General features: G+C 39.6%; 1 protein-coding gene across 2 annotated transcripts in view; it reads right to left on the bottom strand.

The window, feature by feature from the left end:
• The window catches only part of cntnap2a (contactin associated protein 2a), a 371,460-nt gene that overhangs the window by 120,308 nt on the left and 223,819 nt on the right, over positions 1 to 27,333 (bottom strand). For both annotated transcript variants that reach the window (XM_040044091.1, XM_040044092.1), the window contains exons 11-15: positions 20,763 to 20,925; positions 15,311 to 15,417; positions 12,234 to 12,353; positions 11,257 to 11,372; positions 7,654 to 7,738 (exon numbers count right to left, since the gene is read on the bottom strand). In XM_040044091.1, the coding sequence (XP_039900025.1) occupies positions 7,654 to 7,738; positions 11,257 to 11,372; positions 12,234 to 12,353; positions 15,311 to 15,417; positions 20,763 to 20,925 (591 nt within the window). The remainder of the gene's footprint in view (positions 1 to 7,653; positions 7,739 to 11,256; positions 11,373 to 12,233; positions 12,354 to 15,310; positions 15,418 to 20,762; positions 20,926 to 27,333) is intronic.

The raw sequence follows: 27,333 nt of genomic DNA, 5'->3' as shown, positions 1-27,333 counted from the left end.
CAAACAAAGAATATGCCGAATGAAATTTTGATGTATTGGAAAAGTATATTTCCTAATGGTTACTTATTCTTTTTGTCTATACTTGCATTAAAAAGGATTTGTTCACTATTGGGGAAGCTGAAAAGTGAGTATTTGTCATGCTGGGGTAACTGCCACTGGGCAGCAGGTTCAGAAAGATTATTTTCTGGCAATGCTAATGATAACACACATGGGGAAATACACACAGGTAATGACTTGGTAAAAAAAGAAATACAGACTTTAAAGGCACACATAGACACAGACATCAGTGGCTTCATAGCCAGCTGGCATTCCCTCCACAAATCACATCAGTTACACTGCACATTTACCACAGCTACACATTTTGGTTGTCACAAAAAGACTCGACCACCCATGGGAATCTGTGAGTTTGAGAGACTGAGAGACTACCAGAGAAAACGACATGCACAATAAGACAGAAAGAAATATGGAAAAAGAAAAAAAAAAGGGCGAGAAATGAAATAAAAGACACGCTGCTCTTGCAAACACCTTATTACTCCAGCTTAATGTAGTGTAAAGTGTTAAACTATTTTCCTTTTCGACACTTGCACCTGCTTGGCTATAAGCTGTAAGTGTTGGACTCAGGTAGAGAAACATGGGCGGAATAAGACGCATGACTCTGTCAACACAACATATGACAGCATTATCCCGGGCAATGACGCATTACCAAGGCAACAGCAACCAGAGAGCACGCGTTATGTGATGTAAATGATCTGGGCTCCTCTGTGACGGATTGCACTTTGTTGCCGTTTCTTGTAAAGTCTCTCCTGCTAAATGCCACATAGCTACAGAAAGGCTTGGTGCTGCACGTCATCATCACACACGCTGCTGTTTGCTAATAGCAGATGTTTTACCATCACAGATGTCTTCGACTGTTTCAGGTTTTTATCAGAGAGGCGTGTGAAATCTTTCAGGGTAATTCTATCTGTTAACTTGCTGTGCTATAAAAAGCCAAACTTTTACATGTCAGCCTCAAGTGTCTCTCATCATCTGAGTGAATACGCTCTCACCCCCTGCCTGCAATGGGCACGGGGCAAAAAAAAAAAGCTACATGCAGCCTTGAACTGAGGTAGATTCTTATCAATGCGGTAAAAGTGGGTGAAGTTAGAAATGATGGTTTAATGTTAATTAGCATCTTGTCTTCAGGGAGTAAGAAAAGCAAGGGCAGGAAGAAACTGGGGAGACATAGAGAGCAGGAAAGAGAGAGGATGCCTGAGGATCCTAGAGATAGTTCTCCTCTCTCTCCTCTTTTACTCTATTAGCTCTTGTTCTCTCTCCTTCCCTGACTTGCTTCTTGCCTCGAGTGCTTTCACAAATTAATGACACTGTAACCAGAACATTAGTCGAGTAATGAAAGACGTGGCACAATCGGGCAGAGCGTGGGCACAATAGGCTAATAAAAGGGGGTAATACAAGAAATATAAAGAGAAGTTAACAATGAAATAATCCCAAACAGTTATAGTCAAGGCAAGGTCCCTGTTGACTACATTCATCCTTTTTTTTCATTAGTAGTAAAACTGCTAAATAAATACATATGAGAGTGTGTTGATGTTAAAAGCCACTCTGCGGAGGGAGGCGGTAGCGTTCATTGTAGATTTGTCAAGAATTGCATATTTACCAATATAACATAAGGAGTGACAAACTTTGAGTTCAGCTGGATGCAAGCTAGCCATTTTCTCATTTCACAGCAGCGCAACCATTATCAGGTACCTGTTATTTTTATAGGCATGTGAGCTTAAGAGGGAAGGGAGAGAGAAGGAGAAAAGAGGGAAAAAACAGCAATTGCCACTGCTGGATTTGTAAAGGTTAATGATGAACATCCAAAACCACAAACAAAAGAAAAAAAATAAACAAGTGGTTAACCAGATCCACGGAATAAAGTCATTAGGGTGTAATGCAAGACCTTCGAGAACGTGTGCGAAGACGTGCGTGGAATATGACAGTGGTTGGCTTGCTGTTACTTGTGAGGCAATAATTGAGACCAGAAGTGCCCAAGGACTGGACTGTAACAATGCCACACATACAAACAGCCTCATTATCCTGAACCCCACTCATCTCTCATCTCTATCCCACCCTGTTCCTTTTTTACCTCCTCCTGTGTCCCTGACTCTCTCCTTGTTTGTCCTTTATACCCTTTTTGTACCAACGACCAATTTCTAACCTGCTTTTCATGCAAGGTTGTTACAAATAGGACTTTACATCAGAAGTCTGTAAAAAAACCCAAAACCTGCAAGATATAGTCACAAAGGAGCACATGCTCATTAAAAGAATGACAAGGTAAACTTAATAAAATCAAATAAACACTTGTTAACATTTGATGCTTTGAGTTGTTTTTGACTCGACTGCCAGCCAAAGAAGCACTTTTTAATGTCCTTGTCAACACCTGAATCAGTATCCTTGCTGGCTAAAAAACAGTAATTTGGCTTGACATGTGACTGTAATGTAAACAGAGCAGGAGTGACAGACATCTCAAGTATTTCTTCAGCTTTCTTTTCTTCTTACTTTCATCATTGTCTGTGTACCATTTTCATGGCCTATAAGTATGCTACTAATGTGATAAAATCCCGAAATATTAGGATTTTATAATAAGAGCATGAGCTTGGCTGGAGATCTAACCAGCATTTATTCATATAAACAAAAAAAAAAAGTGTATCAGTCAGTGTTGGTCAAGTTACTTGAAAAAAGTAATCACTAATTAATTACTGATTACTTCCCGAAAAAAGGAAAGTAATCAGTTTACTTATTTTCAAAAGTAATTAGTTACTTTGTTACTTTTTAAAACATGATTTATCCCCTAAATAGGTAAGAAAGCAAAAGATTTTTCAGCCCAATTCTACTTTTTCTGCATAATCCATCATATAAAATGTAATCAAATGGAAAAGTCTCTTTTTAAAACTTGTTTTATTAGTTTTAATCTTTTAACTTTATGCATCAAGCAAACATTAAATTATATGCAACATTCTCTGACTGGAAGAAATTTGTTTAACATTTAAACCTATTTTCTGCATATTCCAGCATATAAAATTCAATGTTTTTTTTGTTTACACTCACTCTTTCAAATAGATGCAAGTAAAACACAGCAGAAAATAAATAAAATCAAAGACTCAGCAGTCATGTTGCTCTATTTTCACCTGTATAGCAGGAGTGGGGCAGGCGGAGGTTTGCCCTGGTGCAGTTGTGCTGCAGCGGTCAGTGGAAGGATAATAATAATAATAATAATAATAATAATTTCACATTCCAGCGGCAGCGTATTTGGTGCTTGCTCAGACGTTTAGGGGTTTTTCTCGCTGTATAAAGAAGTTTTCTTCCCACGCAGTGAGCAGCGGACGCTAATGTTTTTGTCACTTTTTACGGAATTCAACTCAAAGTAAGGTTAGTACTTCCGCGCTTTAAACGCAGCACTCGATATATTATCCATTTTTGATCTGCACACAGCTGTTGCCACGAACGTCACACTCGCTTGCCTGCAGGTATTAGACATTTCTGTCTGTGACCAACACAAGAGAGGAAGAGAAAATGGAGCATCAGAAGAGTTTCTCTGTGAGGAAACGTGCTAAATACACTATATGGACAAAAGAAGTGGGCTACCTACACATTATACCTATAAGCTGCTCAGCCATGCAAATCCATACCATGCACCTCTGCCCTGCTCTGTAACTTTACATGATCTGCCACTTTGCTTCCTGAACAATGGAATTTTGCAGTAATACAACTTCCAGTTGATCGTTGAATATCTTGCAGGAAAGAAATTTGATAAATGACTTTTTGTAAAGGTGTCATCCTATTACAGTACAGTAGTGAGCGCTTCAGAAACCATTCTTTCACAAATGTTTGCAAAGGCAGATTGCATAGCCAGGTGTTTGAATTCAAGGAGGTGCAATTTTCAGTCCCACTGCCACAGGTGTATAAAATCAAAGATTAAGAGGTGCAGTGCAATATTTTTATCCATGAAGTAGCTAAACAAAGCCAGGCTAAAACCCTTTAAAAAAGAGACAAAAAATGTTTCAGATTGACATTTTTTTAATAAATGTTTTTCTTTTATTATATGGAGAAATATTATTGCTTTGTCAAGGCATTTATTTTGGCTTGCATCACTCATATGTTGCTAAACCTTTAAATTCTTCAGAGCTTACCTTTTGAAGTGTGGTAAGTTTTTCTTTTATTAAAAAAAAAATCTCAAGCAAGTGCTTTAACTGAATAATCATACTTTGACCATACGCTTGCATCATGCATTTTTATGTGAAAATAACCTCCCAAGAGATCATTTCTGTAAAGTATAAAATATGGCTACGTTTATCCAGGAAATGCTTGATATCAAGAAGAGAGATAAGTACAAATGTTACAGAAGTATGGTCATCCTGAGCTTATCCAACCACAGAGAAATATGTTTACACCTCCCTCCCACATCCCCTCTTCCTTTCAAATAATAAGGAAATTCAGGGTATAGTTCAGGGAATCTCCTGAAGTAACAGATAAGCAGTCAGGATGTCCTTGAGGTCTCCAAATGGGCACAATGAAACATGGGCAAGCCATCATGCTCCACAAAGGCCTGGCCCTTTAGACATCCCTTAAACCTCATAAAATCGAGGTCTCAATCAAAAAAAAGGAAAAAAGAAAAACACAAACACTGACGATAACTTTAACCTTATCTTAACTGTGGTTGCCCTTGCAGATATTACAGAAAGGAAGAAAACTGTAAACATTTGTACTTATCTTAAAAAAAAGACGCCACATTCGGTCTGGTTTACAATGAATTGTTTGGCAATTGTTCTTATCAGATGTTTGAGCCGATGGGTGTTGATGACAATAAACAAGCAATCTAATACTAAATATACAAACTGTAAGATTTGCTGGGAACTGTAATGGGTTACTTCAAGGACACAAGCTGATGAAGGAGCAAAGGCACTAGAAAAACAAGGGAATGAAAATGCTTTGTAAGTTAAGGACAGCTGTGCAGCAACAACACACTTCAGCAAAAACGCTTTATCTAAACTCCTTTGTAGGTGTGAGGGTGTGTGTCAGAGGGAATTATGGATGTGTGTTTTTATCCATGTTTGCATCTACACAAAGGCTTGTTTGTGCGAGCCTTGCTCTATCGCTTGTTTACAGATTGTTTGCGGTGAAGGGAGTACTGATGATACTAAATCATTAGTGAAGGGTGCTAATTCTTATCTAAAAGCTGTGATTCTAACACTAATGGAAAAAGTGTTCAACGGCGTGAGTGAGAAGACCAGGGCAGAGAGGTGGGATGATGGGAAAAGTGGTTTTAAAGAGAGAGGGAGACAATACCGTGAGGTAAAAGTGGAGGTGAAGAATGAGAATGAGGCAAAAATGGAGACTTGAGATGCTAAATTGGAGGAGGGGGGAGAACAATGAGAGAATAGGGGAGATAAGAGTGAAGGAAGAGGAGAGAATAGATAGCTAGAAATTGATAAATGTGCATGCAGAAGATTATAGGGAGCAGTGGGGAGAGGGAAAATGACATTGAAGGACCGAAGGAAAGAGAAGGAAAATATTGCTTTTCTCTATGTACTTGTGTGCGCATGTTTCTTTGCGTGTTACTGTACACATCAGCATCGAGGTCCCTGATTATTGTATCTCCCAATCGTGCCATCGAGTGAGCGTTCGAGAGCGAGAAGGAATTTGTGGATGTTTGAGTGCGAGAGAGAGAGAGAGGTGATAAAAAATGATAAAAAGGACAGAATAGGTGCAGGAGGTGAGAAAGGGGTCAGGCAATTAGAACAATTACTGCCAAGGATTCAAATTAAGGGTGTCACTGGTGGCAGAATATAATTCCCATTTAACGGTTCGTTTAGCTCCAAAATGCCAACCCTAGTCTAATAGATGAGATCTGGATGGGAAAAAAGTGGAAGTGGAAGAGTAGCAAGTGTGTATAGTGATGTGTGCGTGTGTGCTTGTGGTTCACAGTGGAAATGCTGTTGACAGTGTAATTTGATGAAAGCTGACAGCTAATTTATGAAGCATATTTTTGGGTAAATGATTTTTCCTGGTCCTGCTTTCTCTGTCATTCTAGACTAGTAATTGGATTTCCCCTAACTTGCAAGGTACTGAATTAGGAGTAAACTAGTTACTGGCTGTCTGTGTGTGGCTGTGGCAGGGTATGTGTGTACACGCCACAGAGACCTTGAGAGTTAAAAAGAAAAAGAGGAATTTTAACAAAGCATGGGTTTGTGTATGCGGGAGTATGCGGATACCATATTTGTAGATGGAGGTGCAATTTCAGAGAGGAGTGGAAGTTAATTGCAAAGTTTTGGTCTGCTGCACTAATACCCAACTATTACTAACCACCTTTTGCTTTATTCCCACTCAGTCAATCAAGGACCATGGACACAAATATATGCATCAACACACACACACACACACACACACACACACACACACACATCAAACGAACTCGCCATCCTCTACTCCTATCTCAGTCTCTTTCTGTCTTGTCTCACTTTAATTGCTAGGAGTGTCTTGTCTTTATGAAGCTATTCCCTAAGGTGGGTCATGGTGCGCAAATATAAATGTGTGTGTGTGTGTGTGTGTGTGCGTATGCATGAGTGTGTGTTAGGAAACAGAGGGAAATTCTAAATAGAAAGCTGTTCCGACAGCAAGCTTGTAATTCTTGTAGTAAAAAAATTAAAACAAATGCTCTGTGAACAATACTATGCACACCCACACACATGCATGAGGATGCACACACACACACGCACACACACATACACAGACAAACACACAAACCCAGTGAGATATTAAGACTAAACACAAACATGCCTCTGTTACCACCAGACGCAGCTGCACAGCTGTGAGCCCTCCTCTTGTTGCGTAGAGGCGTTTTAGCTGTTTAAGCCATTCACACACGGCTAAACCGAACCATAACACAAATCAAATATATCTAATCCACGACAAACCTTAAACAACCGCCAGCCTAACTAATATAAACCAAACTGACACAAAACCCTACCAGGCCTTGCTCAGGCAAACCACAGCCAAACTGACTCAGTCCAAACAAATCTAATGCAAATGTGTGTAATCCAAGTTAATCTAGTCAGAATGAGCAAAGCCAGAACACAACTCATTTTCAGAGGTCTGCTTCAGTTGTATCGTGTGTAGTTCTGTTGGTGGCTAAAAACAAGGATGCAGGCAACGGTTCAAACATACACATGGGGAAAGCCAATGAATGGTATCTTGCCATGGTGCTGGACAGCAACCAGTCACCAGAAAAGCTTTAAAGCTCCTTGGCATAAATACTGCAAATGTCTGGTATTCAGCCTGTGGGGTGGTAAACCATTTTTTAAAATATATTTGTAATTTCTGTTTTGGTGATGTTAGTAGAAAATCTGTAACAGGTCTATAATCAGATCTAGCAAAGGCCATGTCATTAAATCCCCCATGATTTTGACACTCATAAAGAGCCCTAATAGAACAATCTTCAGTCTCCCATACGCAGAATCCTCAGAGAGAACCAGACGGGAAGACTGTGTTTTTATATGTTATGAATTTTCCATCAAAGGTTGACTGTGTGGTGAAAACCAAACCTCCTATCTGTGTCAGCACTGTCTACCCGTGTTTGAGTCAGCGGTGAATAAAGATGCCATCCTCAGCCTTTACCTGGAGTGTTGAGGAGTCTGGACATGCGACAGCTGTAGGCGATTTGCTGCTCACAGTATTCTGCACTGGTGGTGATGGCTGTCACCTGAAAACACAAGCAGGGATATGTATTTTCATTTTATCTTCTTCGACCAGACAGGCCCGTTTTATGTAAGAACAAATTACTGAGCTGTGAAACGAAAGAAAGCACACTCTAAAGTTGTTTTAATTTTTGCCTTCTGTGACTCCGAGAAGCTGAAAATGGAATAAGCGGCCACTACAAATCATGAAATAACGTAATTTGATGGATATGCTTCTCAAACCATGTAATGTCATAGTCATCCTGCAGTCTCTTCCCATTGGGGTGCCTTTAAACTTCACACACACAGTTTTCTTTTGACTGTGAGTGACAACTGCAATCTGTAATCACTCACCAGAAAGATTAAGATATTGACTCTTGAGTGTGAGAAGAGATTTAGGTAGTCTGAACTGTGTGTGGGTGAAGCACAGCAGGCAGGTGATGACGGGATGATGATGGACACTTTTTATGTTAGTATATCGCAGTATGTTTGAAAGACTGGCTGAATACGTGAAGTGCTGTAGCTCAGCTGTATTATACTGCGATCATAAAGTTAGTAACTTTGTCAAAACAGAAGAAAAACTGTGCTGCAGCATAAATGCTCACTGTGTTCTAAACCCAGGACCTCTGCTGTCAGTGCTTTGAAGCACCAGCTGCAGGAACAGCAGAGGCCGAGCGATAACAATCCTCTTAAAGAGGAACAAAATCCGCATTTGGAGGTTGGAAGTAACAGCTCTGTCAGTCAGAAGACCGTGGTTTGTCTCCCATTTTGGGGCTCAGTGTGTTTGTGTGACTTTGTTTTCACTTTCAATTTTTGCTTCGGTTTGTTTAGGAAACAAAAAAGTTTTAGAAGACAATTTGGCTTCATTTAAAGTATGACCCTTCACAGTATTAACCTGGCACATTGATATGATACTAACCCAGTCTTTTGATTGTCGAAAAGTAACAAGTTGGGAGCAGCTTTGAAAAAATATAAATAATACTCTGAGCTAAGAAATGCTTGAAATGTTACTGTAGTGAAAGACCATCCTGTGTGTGTGAGATCATTACAAAAACCATGCAGAAATTTCATTTCATTTCATTAGGTGGATCTGTTCAACTGCTGGCTAATGCAAACATCTAATCAGCCAGTCACATGGCAGCACCTCAGTGCATTTAGGTATGACATGATCAAGATGGCCTGCCGCCTTGTTGTTGGCAGAGGTCATCTTTGAAGTGACCACACTGTGTATCACTGCTGTCAAGACAGGAACTGGAAACTGAGGCTACAATTCTCATGGGCTCAGGAGTAGAGATGGACGATCCGATATTACGTATCAGTATCGGTCCCATACTAAGCTGTTGTTACAATTTATTTAATATTACTTTCTACACCAGGATCCTTTTCTACGTAGCTGACGGCTGGTAACTGTGCAGGGGCGGATCTAGCAAAGTTTAGCCAGGGGGGCCGATAGGGCATGAACAGGGAAAAGGGGGCACAAAAACATACTTTTCTTTCTTATTCTCATTTAAAATGTCTAGCTTTTAATAAATAATTATCTGAATCTTACACCCAAAGTTTTAATCTGATGTAAAATGTATAGAAGTCCATTACTGTACATAGTAACTATTAAGTCTAATATACCCGAGTAAGCTATAGTACTTTTTCCTTTGGGAAGGTGCCATCTGTGTAGTCTGCAATTCTGTTGAAGAAAGATGTTGAATCTATTTAATTATTCTTGAAAATAATTGATTTCTGTGCATTTTTTTCACACTGCATCAAATTAAAGTTAAGCATCATGAGGTGGAGGGTGGTTCCCTATTTTACAACCCTATTAGTTTGGTTGCTTACTCTTTAAAATACCAGAATAGGGAGGATGGTGTAGGTTAAGTTTACTAGATTGATCAGAGAGACTGATATTGCTGAACTATGAAATATTTTGGGTGCAGTGTATTTTTTGCATAGAATAGCTTTAGTGTTTGTTTTTTTTAACTTGAGTTTGAACTTATACAAAAAGCAGCAAGATATTAAAAAAACTGTTTTATTGATTAAAAAACACTATATCGGATTCATATCGGTATCGGCAGATATCCAAATTTATGATATCGGTATCGGACATAAAAAAGTGGTATCGTGCCATCTCTACTCAGGAGTTGGACAAAAGAAAGCTGGGAAAACATTGCCTGCTGTGATGATTCTCAATTTCTGCTGTGACAGAAATTTTGACGGTAGTGCCAGCATGAACGACATAAAAGCAACTGCCTTGCAGTTAGGCTAGTAGTGGTATGATGATGCATGTTTTCTTGTCTAGTTTTGGGGTCTTAAGTACGTATGGTTGCCTAAGTGCTGCAGTGTCTAAGTGCCTATCTGAGTATTGTTGCTGACCATGCCTATCTATTTATGACCACAGTGTCTTCTAATGGCTGCTTCTAACAGTAAAACACACTATGTTACATAGCTCAAATCATCTCAATCAGTCTGGTTCACTGTGCTCTAATGGCCTTCACAGATCTCAGTACAATAAAGCACCTTTGGGGTGTGATTGAAAGGGAAATTCACATCATGGATGTGCAGCCAAAATGCAGCAGCTTTGTGATGCTATCATGTCGATATGGACCAAAATCTCTGGGGAATGTTTCCAGCAACTTGTTAAATCTAAGACATGAAGAAATTAAGACAGTTTTTAAGGAAAATGGGGGTCGAATGTGACACTGGGATAGTATAACCAATGAAGTGTCCTTTTAGTTTTCAATTATCTTGCACTAATCACTGTATCTACTGATATGTAAAAACTCAAGCTATCCCAAATTCATGCTCTGTCTGTATGTTTACTTAACCAGAAATTACAGAGGCTGGGGAACACATTAGCTCTGGGAAAACTTCAATTTACATACAACTCGAGGCACAGCTCCACAAGCACATTTAGTATTTGCCAAGAAAAAAATGATAAATGATTAGTTGTAATGATTGAACTATTCTGCACATATTCATTTAATAAATACAGTATTGTGCCATGGGAAAAGAGACATGGCTTTATAACTGCTTCACTACTTTTTAATTCACGCACTGCATGCATAATGCTAATGCTAATTCAAGTCCATGTGACTTAGGCGTAGTCGGAAAAATAAAGGGCTTCTTTTTCAGCAAACAATAAGAAGACTGCTAACACAGAAGAAAATGCAGCTGCTTTCTCACAAGCAGAGGTCTCAGAGAAAACAGCCCAAAAATGAAACCCTATGGTCCTGTCAGCTACAGCAGAGTAACGTGTGCCATGCACCGTATTAGGCTTGCTTTTAAAGGGTGGGATAAAATGATCTAAAACAAAACAGATGTTAGCAGTAGTCAGTAAAAAATCCTCACGGTTCTCATCGTTCATAATATGTACTAAGGGAGAAGCCCAGAGCCTGAGGGCTACAATTCAAACAAATCAAAACCCTTTTTTCCATCTCATAATATATTCCTTTTCATTTTTAAAAAAAAAGATTTTTTGGCTTCTAAACCTAAGTATAATACTACTTTTGCCTTATTTGCAGACAAAACACTTTCTATGCTTAACGTGCATTACCTGGTCCATTGAGGCACTGTAGTTGACCTGTAACACGGTCCGTCTGTTTCTGCTGGAGCCTGTGACTATGGTTTTGGGAGGCAGGTTGTTCATCACTGTGGTCCATACTTTGTCCTCTATGAAAATAGACAAAACACATTCAAAATGAAAACAAGCCATAGCGCAATTTAAACCTAGGAGACGTATTCGATCGTTCGCTTAATTTTACACATGCAATCGATTCGCACATGCAGACATAGCAACACATGAGTTGTGCAGTTTAGCTGTCATGGCAGTGAAGTTCTTTCCGTGTAATCTAAGTTACAGCTATGAGACTCCGGGGTTTAATAGACACTTCTGTCCTGTTATAGTACGAACCAGTCACTCACACAGCTCCTTGTTCATTCACACTGTCAGTCAGGGAATGTGTGTGTGTGTGTGTGTGTGGTTCAGGTTTCTGAGGTGTGTGTGTGCGGGAGAGAGAGAGAGAGAGAGAGAGAGCGTGAAACTCTTAACATTTCAGAGGTGTGTGTGAGTGCGCTATTCAGCGTGACTAAGGGGCCAGCCAGTGGAGTGCAGTGACATTTCATTAAAAGTCTCGCCTTTGCTCTGCCTCCATGCTCTGCTGTTCCAGACTATCTACTTATTCCACTGTGTGTGTGTGTGTTCATGGAAGTGTGCAGGTGTGTGTGACAGAAGAAGTGTCACACAGACCCTTAGAGCACTCCTAGAGTTGCATAACAGCTTCGTTGCGTATATGTTTGTGGCGTGTGTTTTGATGTGCATGTGCATCTCAGTATCTGTGTTTGCTGCTGCTTCAGAAGTAAATGTCAGTTACTGTGAATATGTTGCCATGGAAACCACAGATATAACAGGTTAAGGCTGCTGCCTTCTGAGGTTAAGAACGCGAAGGGCTGCAGAGTTTATTTCCTTTCATAGGTCACTGGGGCTAGACAGTATGGAATGCACACACGAAAACACACGCTGGAGACACACACCTGTCATGTTGCAGTTAACTTTGAAGGGGCCAAGAGGTCCGCTGCCATCGGGGTCGATCCAGTAGGCATCGGAGGACTTGCCCAAATGCTTATAGGCCTCACACGAAGGCTCATAGATCGCTGGAGCAGAGCAAGGGTGAAGAAAAATGAGAGCAATCATGAGCAGTTGAAGGAGGATGGGTATTAAAGGAAAAACACAAAAAAAAACCAGCGCACTATACATCCCCTCCCCAAAATTAGGCTTACAATACAAGTCTGTGTTTGACACCTACTCAGTGTGACACCACGTCATGTTGAGATATACACTGACACTGGGGAACATCCATATTTAAAGGAGCACAACTGTTGAATGGATGACAGATGAGGAAACACTTTTTTCCTATTTATAAATCCTAACCAATGAGGCAAAAAAAAAAAAAAAAAAAAAAAAAAAAATGGCCGTGGGTGGTGGCAGTGTTAAGGCCTGGCTTTCCAGCAAAATCAGCAGTTGATTCCCCGTAAACAGAAAAGCGTTCATAGATTGGCAGTTTTTTCTTTTTTCTTTTTGCCCTGAGGCTGGTGCGAGAGAAGAGGCTACGGTAAGCCACTCAAAAATATACTATAGACAAATGCTAGAGTAACATTTCTGTTTTGTTATCTAATTCAGCAACTAAAGCTTCCAAATCCACGATGGACCTAAAATAGCAACTCAGTTTCCAAAGCTGCTTTCTTTTTTCCCCCCCCCTGTTTTTATTTTCCCCTTCGTCCAACAGGCAATTTCATATGGTTGCCTCGCTCACCACATTGTCTCTATTCAGTGCCTGTCAAGGAGCGGCGTCTTCCCTCTAACACTCGAGCAATCTAGCTGACAACATATTGATGTTGTGTTTGTGTTGACGTACACACAGACAGACAGGGACGCGGACAGCAGGAAGAATTACACATCAAAGCGAATTGCGAGTGTGACTTGAAGTGAAACTTTCTTGATTGAAGTGTGACTCCTCACAGGCTTAACAATGAGTTTAAAAAGAAAAAGAGCCTGCAATATGTTCATAGTTCTTTCTTAGTTTGCCTGCTATCAACTCTTTATTTCTGTCTGCAGTTTCTTTATTTTTCAGCCTTTTCTTTTCTATATGTTCTCCGACCACTTCATTGATCTCAGTTTTGCAGGGTGGTTTTCTGATAAGAGGAGACTCTTTTTGTTAACCAAAACCAGTGTTGGGAGGATGTAACCGTACTGAGGAATCTCAAAGGATCAAGAGAATTGTTGAGGTTGATGTTTCTGTTCTGGCTCAAAGCCATTGGCAAAGGCTGTAATACAATGGTAGTTTAATAGCCAGCATTTCTCCTAGGACTTCTTCAGTGTTATGTACCACAACAGAAAGATTCAATGTGGAACAGAGAAATTCAGAGAAATTTCTCCAGAGGGAACTTAATTAGAATATTTAGTAAGTCAATACAAAAATTATGTCTGCATATATTTACCATCAGAGTGGAATACTAGCGGGATGTGGAAAGGAGCTTATGGCAGTATCAACATAAAAGCTGTAAATGCTGGTAACCCCTGTGCTTATTTTTTAATGACAAAAAAATACAGTCAAAGTATTTTATTGGCATGAACTAAAATGCAGTTTTCAAAACTGTATACTCTTTTTTTTTTTTTTTTTAGTTATTAACGACATGTTTTAAATCATTTCATGGCGTCAAATTACACCATTGTTTTGTTTCACTCTTTATTTATGCTGCCATCGTAGTCCAGAGGTTGAGAAGTGTAATTCTGGTGGTCATAAGGTTTGCCCTGTACCCATGTGTGCTGTCTGAAGGTACCTCAGCTTCTTTGTGCATGTTGGGTTAATAAGGTGCTTAAATGTAGAATAAAGCATTGTATGAATGCATGCTTAAATGTGATTGTTGCTCTAAAGCACTTTGAGTGGTCAGTAAGACTGAAAAAGCACTATATAAATGCCCGTCCATTCCATTTCATCAACTTTGCCACCGACAAGCTCCACCAGAGAAACTATTTATAGAGGTCCATGACAAAGAAGCGGCTCTTTAAGGAAGTGAAAAGAGTTGCTCATTCACTCTCTCTCCCCACACTTTACTGGCAGGTCTCCAGATTTGCCTCACACCTTTATAGCCGGAAACCAGAGACCTTCATTTCTAGGTTACTACTGCCTTAGGCTGTCTCTTATTACTCCTAACTAATCCTTGACAAATTTTTTCAGAGGGCATGCGTGAAGTCAGCACCTTGTTTACTCATTTGTTTCTTTCATGTATCATCACCAACAGCTGTTATTTTGGCACATATGCAGCACAATGCATCGCAGAGCACTATGTCGTTGCATAGCGTTTCCATATAGCCCCAGAAACTCAGAGCTGTATGTGATACAGTAAGTATATAGTAAATAGGGCTGCAATTTTGGACACAGATTCACACATATAGAGAGATGCAGTCGTACAAAGACATTTCTCGATGTGCATCTTGCTTCATCTGTTTCTGTATTTTTTATGATCTATTCATTATTACCTACTTAGACCAACTCCGCAGTGCCTAAATTTGAAAAATGTCTTTTTCACTCACTTTATTCCTCTGGCTTTCTCACACTTCCATTATATTAAATCTGCTCTTTTAGATTTATTTCCAGAACTTTACTTCTCCGCCTTCTCTTAAAAGAGAACAGTCTTTGAGGCTTATGGGAGGAGGGATGGCATTCTCAAATTGTTAAGCATTTTAAAAAAAAAATCCCACTTTGCTCTCTCCGACTCTGTTCTCTTTGTGTTGTGGGGCTTTTTGGGTCGTATTCCTTTTTCTCTGTCGGAACAAAACACACAGTGTCGTCAGAAAAGCCTGATTCCCATGAATACTTCAAAAGTTCATCTGTCCCTCTAATGAGAATTGTGGCTTTGAGCTGAAAAAACCCCAACAAACAGCTTAATCACTCAAAGTCGAATGGAGGAAGGCTAAATCAAACACACACACACGGGCAGAGCAGAGCGGCCTAAAGTGTTGTTCCACGGACGGGAACACAAAGAAACAAAAAATGAATAGAACAAACAACTGTACACACAACTTGCCACACACACACACACACACTTACAAGTATGACATGTTGCTCCAGTGTATCCAGTTCCATCACAAGTACAGCTGAAGCTGTCCCAGGTCTGTTTACACCGACCACCATGTTCACAATGATTGGGCATACATCTAGAGAGAGGAGGACAGCAATAGCACTTTTACAGGAAATGTTTTCAACACTTGTTGCTTTAAAAACTTGCTTTATAAATAAATACACTACCATTCAATGATCAATATCTGTCACTCAGAAGTGTTCTTATTTTGAAAGGAAAGCACATCGATTTTTATAGATACTTTTTAATGATAGCACCCATCCAACAGCACATTGTGTTACTTAATGCAATTTATCACGGTAAAAAACTTATTGATCAGAAAACAATAAAAGCTTCAACAAAAGCTTTTCTAACTACAAAAATTTTTGTACCATGAGTCAGCGTGTGAATGTTAGAAAGAAAGTGTGTGCCATCGATAAAACCACTGTATGAACCGTTCTGTGATTAGCTGAACGGGGCTTGAGCCAGAAAGCGCTTTGAGTGCTCAACTGAGTAGAAAAGCGCCATGTAAGTGCCAGACCATTTATCAAATCTTTTCTCAAAATGACCCAAACTCACCAGAGTATTTTTGTTCTCCAAAACAAAAGATATCCCATTCTGATTCTTAGTTCTGTTCCCAGCTTTAATTGAACTTAACTATAAAAGAAAAAAAAAGAAGACGTTCTAAAGCACAGCTGAGCAATGGGACAAATACACTAGAGTCTCTGACTTGGAAACAGATCTCTTACAGAGTCAGATGGTGCTAGGTTGTGAAGAGAGGAGTGGATTATTTTCTTAAAAAAAACAAACAAACAAAAAATTTTCTTTGCTTTTTGTTTTGGCAATTTGCTCCTTTTCATAGAACAACAGAATACTCTGGGCTATGGTAATATGACGAATTAAGAATTTAATGTGACAAACTTGCGTATGCCCATATAGACATCTCATTAAAAACCTTTTTTATAACAGATGATCTAAATTTTGTGATAAACAATGTTAAGGTGCACTATATCTAACTCGTTGAAAAGGAAAGGAAATACATTAAAAGGTGATTACTTGTAGGTTACATGAACTGTGACCACATTGAGATTTTCTTTAGAAGTCCATTACTATAGGTAGCTACTATCTAAAGAAATACAGGACTGACAGAGTGGCATCCCTATTCATCTGAGACAGAAGTCTTACAATATAATAATAAAAGAATGTGATTCTATGAGTTGAGATTAATGTAAGTTTTATGATTTCACTGACCCGAGGCCCTTGAAAACTACCACACATACCTTTGCAGGCAAAGGATACTAAATATTTATGCTGTAAAAAAGCTGATTCAAAAGGACAAAACCAGTGATAAGACCTAAACCATTCAAACATATCAGTCAGCATGATGATAATTTCTAATAATTTAAAATAGAACTCGGCAAAGAACCTTCGTTCTTTGAATTTCCACATATTTTCTCCCTGTTTGGACTCTTTTCATAACCAATGTCGCTATTAGCTTGATAGGTTCAATGAATCTGTCAACATTTCTATTCAAGGTGTTCACAAGAACAAAAGAAAGAAAGTAATGCCTTCACTTGATACCCCCACAGCAATACTTGTGCCAAGACACCCAGTCAGTGAAAGAAAATGCAGGATCTACTGGTGACCTTGGCGAACTGTAAACAATCAGGAATAACTCAGTTTTAATCGGACCATGTGCGACTAAATAAAGTCAGACTGTCAGTGACTACTGAAGTGTGTGTCTGCCTATACTAAAATGAAACATCATTGATTATTGAGTGCACGAGGCGACAGACCTGCTAATGATGCTGAATCTCAGTGTTCCATCTTAGGTTTCTTAACATAAAGCATATTGTTATTGTTAAAATTTAGTCTCTATATTCACAGATGGAAGTAAACAGAGTGTGAACACAGCACTGAGCACACAGCAGTTAAGACATCACAGTTTTTCTTGTTAAAATTTGAATACCAACCCAAATCCCGAGCACATCAAAGTTCTGTGGTTTGATCTGCCTGCAGGCCTGTGGGGATGGATCCCGAGGCACGGGAGGCTTAAAGCGGGGTTTTCCACACACACAGTCACGTATGAGTTATACGATTAGAATTTTTAAGTCTGCTTACTTGAATGTAATAAAATGGTGTTAGCAGGAAAGCGAGCTGGAGGACAAACAAACACTGACTCGTAAAAGCTGCAGGGGTCCTTTAAAATTCTGAGTTCTTCTCCAGCCTCACTGGCAGTCGGGCAGTTAAGCAGCACAAATATTCCACCTCTGGAGCTAGACATGATGATTACTGCTGTTGTGCACACAATACTGATGAAAGTGACATACTACTTTGGCCTTGTTCACATAACATAGGATAGCTTCACTGACAGCAGAGAGGGGTTATAATTGTGGCCATCTTTGGATTTCTTTGTACATTTGGACTCAGTGTACTTGGAAAACGAGGGGGACAGCATGTGCTGTAAAAAAATGAAATAAATAAAATAAATAAAAATCCTGCCTGTCTGCTAGGCTACAAAATATTTGACAAGCATTTGGCTATGTACAAAATTGACCCTGTGGCAGTCTAAAAGCTGTGAAAAACAAACTTTCTAGTGTGACACTAGTTTGCACAGCACATTTTTAATGCAAGTAACGCATCTGGAGCGCAGAATGACTCAAATTCCCTGAAATGTTTCTGTCGGCGCATTTCGGGCAGTTTGTCCAAGTAGAGTTAACTTCAAGTTAACGAGCTTACTGTGCTAACGCTTTGACGCCGTGCAGCCCCACGCACACTTAATTTCCTTTCGCTGCTCAGCTCTCACACAGTGGCTCAGCTATGCTCCAATCCCTCCATATTGTGGCCAGTCACATTCGAGGATATAGGTTAATATCATTATGTGAAAAACAGAGGGAGAGACGCGACAGTCAAGTGGAGCGTGCGTCTGTCCTCTCAGTAAGTGAGTGAGACAGTAGACAGTGGTGAGGAGGGCTGTGCGAGTGCATCGCAAAAACACATAAATATGCCTGACACCCGTAAACGAAGCAGCATCTGGCTTTTTTGTCTCGGTCTCAGCCTCGACTTTGTCTTTGTCTTGACTCAGTCTGTCTTGGTCTTGGTCTTGTCTTGACTACAAGTCTATTCATCAGTGGTGCAGAGGGTATGTTGATGATGAAAGCACTAGCATTAGCGCTAATCTTTTCTGCAAGGCTCCAAAAAGAAATAAATAAATAAATCCATGATTCAATTCCAGTTACATCTTTGCAGCATGCTTCTTGTTATGGATAATGCAAAATTGTTCTGTTAATTTTCAAGACATTTCCCTAATGTTCTTACTTAATCTAGGCGTTTCCAATCCAGAGGTAATGTTAGTCATTTTTTAAAAAGGTTTGTAGTGGTGTAACATACCGACAAAGGTTAGGTAGATTTGACCTATTTGTGTTGTGCTTGAGTACAAATATAGAGTAGAGCGCACCTAACAAATTGTGTACTAATTGTTACATCAATTTCATTGAGTATATTTTTAAAAGTTTGTTTTTACAGTGTAACAAGGTTCAGATAAAGGGCCTTTCACAGAGGGTTGCAATTGACAATCACAAAAGACATTATGCTCAGCAAGCTGTGATCACTCAAGTATACTAACTATATATGCGGCTTTTTTTTTCCTGAAAAAAAAAAAAGACATTTCGGTAAATTTATGAGCGTGTGTGGTTTTATGTGCCTCTGCACTCATTGCCTCGGCAGTATTACAGAACAACAGTGACATTGTGGGAATTTGCATGGGCATAGCTATGTGTCCACCTGAGAGTGTGTCTGTTAGGTTGTGTGTAGTTTCTGTTTCTTCCACTATCTCACCCTAAACACAATCTCACAGTGGAACGGCATTGATCAAAGGGAGGTCAGACAGGGCTATTGAACTGCCTTCAAAGACATTCTGATTAGTTAGATGGTAACAGTGCACCCATTCATCTTCCATGGCAGAACAAGGCCCACCTCAAGTACTGCAGGGCTTATACAAAACATTTGAAGTAATAGACTTGGGCAATACTGGGAGCACAGAGAGTAGGATAGTTTCATTAAATTTGGAAACTTCTGTGTTAGTTCACGTCCAAAATAAAGTTTTTTGGCCATGGACAGTTTTTTTTTTCTCCACCTGTGAAGGCAGAAGTTTTCTGGAGAACTGTCAGCACATCTGCTATTGCATTTTCAATATGCAGCAGCAGGAAGCCAACTTCCAGTGGTCTGTAACACTCTTGGTCACTCATCTTTGTGATCGTTCCTCCGTACAGTATAGTGTACGTCACATAGAGGCAGTTGCACAGAATTGCACAAAATAAACAGCATCAGTATTCTGTTGAAGTGAAATTGTAACAATGGTGAGTAACATGTGATCAAATTAAAACATCATAATAACGCAGTCTTCTGGCTGACTCAGTCAATTAGCACCTCTAAATTGGGCATTTGATTGCACAGCACAATGCAAAACAGAGTCAAACAGAGTCAAAATGCACATTTTGACTTTGTAAGCATTTTGCTATTTGCTGGATGACATTTCAAATCAAAATTATTATTATCATTCATATTAGGTATGACACATACTGTGTCATACTCTGCCTCACAGAGCCCCTCCTCCTGACCCCCTCCAGGTACACTGTAAGAATAAACACAATATGAACAAATACAATACGTTTCATTCATTATTGGAGGAGAGTAGGGCACAAAAAGGATTTTTTGACTAGAGTTGTAAACTAGGTGGCCTAAACTGCCACAAACACTTTAATAGAAACATTATCTGAAAATGCAAATGCCATTGACAACACTGACATAAACAGGATTTCCTGATGAGTCTGCCTGTGTAAGTGTTTGCCAAGCAGTCGTCTGAACTCAAGATTCCCAGCCAGTCAGACCACTTGTGGCGAATCTAAATTGATCACAATCAAGTAGGGGTACTTGGTGTCTTCTTCGCTCACCAAGGATATCGATGAAGGTCATTGACAAACCTCACCTGAAGACAAATCACTAAATAATACGTGACTAACACCACTGGGATTAAACTTGTCCTCAAAGTTTAAATGGTTTTGCACACAGGCATCAATGCAGGCAAATGTTGCATGGGTGACTGCATGTATGGCGAATCCATTCCAATGTGTTTGTCTAGTCCATGACAAGGAAATAAATTGAAATGTCAACAAGTTTAATGAATGCTTACAGTGAGCCAACATTGGGAGGTGCTGTGCAGAATTTCCATGTCTGGTATCCTTGGCAATAAAACCGAACTGCATGGCTCATTTTTGATGTTTGATTAAGATTGTTCAATGTTTTCCACTGATAAAATACACACCTCCTTGCACTGTAATTTTCCCCATGCTCTTGTCTAGTATATGATTCTTCCTATTTAAAACCAGTTGATTTATATCAATCATTGCTTTTGTCCTCTGCCCATGCCTGACCCACTCTTACCTGTCTATGATTGCACACATGTCCAGGCTGACATTCTCAAATGCTCCCACAGTGCCTTTCTCCACAGCATGTAGATCAGCAGGTTGGTCATCAACTAAGACTGCTTGCATGCAGCCTTGAAACGAACGCTGGGTTGGTGGAAACAGTGTTTGCAGAAAATAACCTGGAGCCCATACAAGAAACAAACAAAAGAAAAGAAAGTAAAACATTGTTACATAAAAAAATGGCAATTTTCTGCTGACAATTACAGATAGTTGGAAGTGGAAAAAATGCTGTAACTATTTTTGAGAAGGAACAGAAACAAAGGGATGCATAAAAGCTTGTTTTAATAGTGAAATGAAAGAAGTGGGAGATTGAAAGAATCCTATTATGCTCTCCCTGCAATCTCACGATTTAAAACACACCATGAAAAGAAGACAGTGACATTATCCTTGATGAGCAACAACACACCTGGCCAGTGAATGGTTATTGTCCCCTTTTTTAAAGCCATGAACCTTCATCACTTGTCTTGTTTTAGAGCTTATCCGCAAGGCCCATTAGACTTAATGCTGGTGCTAAGACTGCAGTAGGCTAGAGGACATACAGATTTTACTCTATACTGTACGTTTATGAGGTACAGGAGTCAATGGCCCGTCCAGAGGTTTCACTGGGCCTTGACTGAAGAGGGGACAAGGCTAGGACAAAACTATACACACAATATTATTCCTGTGTGTATTTTTTGAACGTTCTTTATCTTTTACAAAACTTCACTGATATGACAGGTTTACATGTACTCTACATGCATGTCTTCTACATGTTTAATTCTGCCTCCGTGCTTTGTGTATAATAGTTGCACAGCATACAGTATACGAGTGTAAATCTACAGAGCACAGACAGTCCAACAGCACACGGGTCACTCATAAAACACAACCGCTCAATGACATCTCCATCATCGTGATGATATAAGCTGTCACACTCTCCAGCATGCCTATCAGCTTCAAGGCCAAAGCATCAAAGAGACTTATTATACAAGGCGTGTGCACTGGGTGTGTGTGTATGTGTGTGTATACATCGACATAATTGTAGTTTATGTCCCTGACACAAAGCATATAAAACAGTAGAAAGTAAACAGTGTGTATAAGGGTATGTGTGTGCACGTTTGCTGGATTCATCCTGTTCTTCACATCTTTTGATTTTCATCTCCTCCTTCCAAAAAGTTTCTCCTGTCATCCTTGCCATCTGTCTCTTTTCCTGCCACACCTGCCTGGTGTTTTTTTGTTTTTTTGTTTTTTTCCAGGGAGAAACACAGAGAGAGAGAAAGACAGAGAGGGAGACAGAAAAGGAAGAGAGGATGGGAAACAGAGCAGACTGCAGCTGGCTGGCAGCACTTTGTGTCCTGTGGATAGCTTATAAATGCAAAGGAAATCCAGCTATCCTGACAGTTTGGCAGAATGAGTGGCACCATGCATGAAGCTATGGGTGGATGTATGTATGTTGCTCAGCCATGAAAGCCAGCGGGAGGTTTGTTTCTCTGCTTCTCTTTTCAAGCCACCAACTGGGTGTTTTTTGCAATTAAAGTTCAACACTATATCCGATTAGTTTATTAGGTGTCACTTTATAATTTACTCTTTTGATGCAAAAATACTTTTTTAAGAGCAATAATTGAAATGCACCTGTATTTCTACTAAAACCGGCATGCTTCAGGTGACAGCTGACTTTGGATTAAAAGTTAATCATCAATCAGCAAACAAAAGCAAAAATCTGATATCTAGAAAAAGCTAAATGAATCCAAACATCTGCAAATCACTATTTAAAAGACACAGGTCATCATTTATCTATATGAATGAGCGCTATAAATGCTCCTTTTACCATATTGCATATTAAATGATTAATAGATGGATAAATAAGACTCAGAGAGTATGTAGATTTTGCAGCAGCAGAGTTTTAAATAGATTTAAAGTACAGCATTTTATTTTATTATTACTCTAAAGCAATGACCAGACATAACCAATGTTAATATATAGTTACAATTCTGTTTTAGTCTGCCTCCCTGGGAATATTTTTATTTCCCCAAGAAGCTTCAAGAAAATTAATTTTTTATGATTTTAAAATATGTATCACTGTATGAATGTAATGCAGCTATACTCACACAAAGTTCAAGATTCAGACTGCTGTTAGTAGAAAGTCCAACAAAGACAAAACAATTGCTGGAAGCAAAGCAAATGCATCACCATACCTCAATCGATCTTCTAATCTAAATTCTAGATAAGAATAAGCAGTACTTATTTCTCCCTGATTTCAATGTCATTCTTTGCTTTAATTTGCAGTATTACTACAAACAGAAGGACTCTGTTTCTTATAACCGTTCAGAATGTGGAACAACAGCAATAACCCCCTGTAGTCTTGTTGGCACACTATCACAACCCCCCTGTTGGGCCTAAAGAGCTCGTCTTACAATACACACTGGAAAGACCAGCACCAGCTTTCTTCTACCTGTGCACGGCTGGCTCCCAGGCTATGTTTCCAAATCCCATTACATTTAGAGGTATGTGTCTGCTTCAGGAGGAGGTAGGTTGGAAATCTGCCAATATGCTCAGAGGTAAATTATTAAACAAATATTCCAAGGATGTAACTCTAGAATATATTCAGAAGAGACAAGAACTATTGCCAAACATAATATGTAATTTCACACAAAACCAAGAATGCACTCCCGGAAAGGAAAGTGCTTATCTGAAGACCACCTGCTGCAGTTTGTCCCTCAGCAATTTACCCTAAGTGTCCAAAAAAAGTCCTCAGAGCACTCTCAAACAAACATAACTCGCATTAATATCAAACAAAACTCATGTCAATAAAATCATTTGGCACCTTAGCTGATATGCACGTAAACGGAACTGTTTGCACTTACACAAAATGACACAAGATGCACATACAGCACGTGGACTGCACTTTGATAAATGTGGTTGCCAGAGTGTCATGTCTTATTCATCACAAGCCTTAGGATGTAAAGGTAGGATGTAAAAGGAACGGCATGCAAGACGCATGGCTGAAAATGTGCTATTCATTACAAGTTACAGCAAGAACTTAAGATACTAAAATGACCAAAAGAAAGCACTGGAGGGCTACAATGCTGTGTTTCAAGAAGGTCAAAAAATATACTGTGTCATAGTGTACAGTCTATGCGTAGTAATGGGAAAGCAACTGTAGGACTTTTGTCATGATGAGTCATTTATTCACAAATAGAAAATGTGAAAGAAGCCATTCTATCATTTCCAAAATGATGAAAAGAAGCAATGAGCTATGAAAAGCTGTGACAATATTTGGAACCACTCAGTATTATCAAATGTATAAGAAAGTCAAGATTTCAACACTACAATAGGAAACACTACATACTCCTTTCCGCCCCCACCTACAGACAGTTATCAAATGCTAGAAAGCTTCAGAGTGGAACGTCCCATAATTGACTGCTCTCTCATTAGTGTATCAATTTTTTCCCCTCTTCCTGAATAGAAAATATGACTTTGTGTCTCCGTGTATGTGCACTTATGTGTGATTGTGTGTGTCTCCCTGTCGTGCCTCTTGAGAAATTCAATTTATGGATGTCTTCTGCCAGTCACTTACTAATTTCTCTAAGCGTAGCGTCATGAGTGAAAAACTGCTCTCCGTAAAATGGGCTTTGGGTTCAGGAGACTGCTTCTAAAAGCAGGTGCTCAATGGACAGAGGAGTGGAGATGAGAGGAGCAGGAGAGGAGTCCAGCGGGAGGCAAAGGAAGGGGTTAAAGCAAATGAAATAATGAGAAAAATGAAGACATAAGGTAGGGAGGAAATTTGAAGGAGCAAAACAGAAAGAAACCTGAAAAGAATAGAATGAAGAAAGAGGGAGGAGTAAAGGGCACGTTCAAAGGCTCAAAGCCTAGGTCTTTCTTGCCACTGACATCCTCAGTATAATATCTTATAACCTGGCAACCTTGAGAGAGGTTCCAAGTGAATTTTAATGGCACAGAAATTAAATGGCAGGACTATTACATCACAAGGAAAAATGTTGAATGGCTGCAGAACTCAGAGATTTGCACTGTCAATTATTACATAATTTCAGAGGAAGAAAAGTGGTCTTATTTTAGCTGTTATTAACTGACACGCAAAAACTGCACATTCTAGACAATATATATAAAAAAGGAAATAAGGAAGAATATTCAATAAAGGGAAATATTATGTACTCAATTTGCATAGCCTTTAAACTCCTTGGGAATAGTTCTTCATTTGCATAATGTCCCATCATAGTCAAAATCAAATCAAAGAAAAATGTATTAAAACTTACCACTGATTTAAACTGGGTAATTTATTTATTTAATAAAAGCATAAATTAGCAAATATTTCATGTCAATATGCATGCCTTCATATAACATATGAATAACATTAATTTTAATGTTAAAAGCATTGAAAGACTGTGTTATGCAAAAGAAAAAAAACAGTATTGTTCATATAAGCCAATTCTACGCATGCACGCACGCACGCACACACACACACACACACACACACACACACACACACACACTTTGCTGCGATTTGATTAAATACAGACTGACATTTATATGCCGTATTTGTGTGTGTGTGTGGGTCTAAGTAAAGCATGTAAAACATGTGTTCTCAGACTTAGTGTTAGTCATACTGTATGTACATCCTTACTTATTAGTGACAGTCACGCCTCAATAAAACCCTAATTGGTGCTAATGTGATTTAATGTAGCAGTTGTGGCAGAAATAAAAATATAACTGAAGATTATAGAAGGAGGCAGATAGTCACACCCACTTTCCTCTAACTCCCTAGTAAAGTTAGGGTGCTATGCTATCAAAGTGAATGGAATAGTTACTCTAGAACAGTGGAGTCCAAATCCAGGCCTCAAGGACCAGTGTCCTGCAGGTTTTAGATGTGTCCTTGATCCATCACAGCTGATTTAAATGGCTAAATTACCTCCTTAACATGTCTTGAAGATCTCCAGAGAACTGGTAACTAATCATTTGATTCAGGTGTCTAGACCCAGGGTGAGATCTAAAACCTGCAGGACACCGGCCATCAAGGCCTGGAGTTGGGCAAGTCTGCTCTAGACTGACATTTCCTATTTTGCTCATTTATTTTTCATGGAGACCAAATACTTGTGACTTAGAACAAAATCCAAGAAACAGATGACACATCATTGTGGATATTAATTTATATATATATATTTTTTTTTACACCCAGCACGCCCCTGCGGGCGGTTTATCCTTCAAGCTCGGGTCCTCTACCAGAGGCCTGGGAGCTTGAGGGTCCTGCGCAGTATCTTAGCTGTTCCCAGGACTGCGCTCTTCTGGACAGAGATCTCCGATGTTATTCCCGGGATCTGCTGGAGCCACTCGCCTAGCTTGGGAGTCACCGCACCTAGTGCTCCGATTACCACGGGGACCACCGTTACCTTCACCCTCCACATCCTCTCGAGCTCTTCTCTGAGCCCTTGGTATTTCTCCAGCTTCTCGTGTTCCTTCTTCCTGATATTGCTGTCATTCGGAACCGCTACATCGATCACTACGGCCGTCTTCTTCTGTTTGTCTACCACCACTATGTCCGGTTGGTTAGCCACCACCATTTTGTCCGTCTGTATCTGGAAGTCCCACAGGATCTTAGCTCGGTCATTCTCCACCACCCTTGGGGGCATCTCCCATTTTGACCTCGGGACTTCCAGGTTATACTCGGCACAGATGTTCCTGTACACTATGCCGGCCACTTGGTTGTGGCGTTCCATGTATGCCTTGCCTGCTAGCATCTTGCACCCTGCTGTTATGTGCTGGATTGTCTCTGGGGCATCTTTACACAGCCTGCACCTGGGGTCTTGCCTGGTGTGATATATATATATATATATATATATAGAGCATATATAGAGCATAAAATATATCTCTGCTATTACATAGTCGCATGGTACTTGTTTACGAAGTAGGGTTCAGTTGGTGGTCTCTGGTCTACAACTGTTGCCAGCGGAAGCACAGCAGATTGATGCCTTACAGCCATGTGATTTGAAGCAGATGGCTACCTGGATGGCTGCACCTACATAAATTACTCTCAGCAATTAACTCAAGCCTTGTCCTGTATATAAAAAAAACAGGGATTGTTCATAATACTGTGAGGTTTCTGCTAATTGTGGCTCGCTGATAGAACAGTCTCAGTCACAGTGAAAGTGCTGATGGAATACTGTTAGAGAGCTTTAGGACAGCTTAATGGGCTTGGCCTCTTTGACTCATCAAGCCGAGCGATCAGAGAGAGTAATTGAGGGCAAGCCAAAGGCTAAACTATCTTTTGTACATTCACTATATTATTCTGTTACCTCTGAGATGGAAATTAGCCTCTGAATGTGATGAGCGGGATGGTTTGAATACGAGTGCTGGATATTTTGTCTGCGCTAACGTAGTTCTGTGTGTATGTAGGAGACACCCATCTTTTCATGTGAGTTACAGACTTGCGTACTAACTTAACCGACACACATAGGATTTTAGGCTTCCTCTTTGATAACAAGGAGGCAAGATATTGAATGAAAGATGGAAATTGCCATTAAAATTCACACACTGCT

The sequence above is a fragment of the Simochromis diagramma genome, unplaced genomic scaffold (assembly GCF_900408965.1).
Source record: "Simochromis diagramma unplaced genomic scaffold, fSimDia1.1 OVJJ01000602.1, whole genome shotgun sequence".
NCBI lineage: Eukaryota > Metazoa > Chordata > Actinopteri > Cichliformes > Cichlidae > Simochromis > Simochromis diagramma.
Note: the sequence above shows the minus strand (reverse complement) of the source record. Positions and strands in the feature narration are given on the sequence as shown.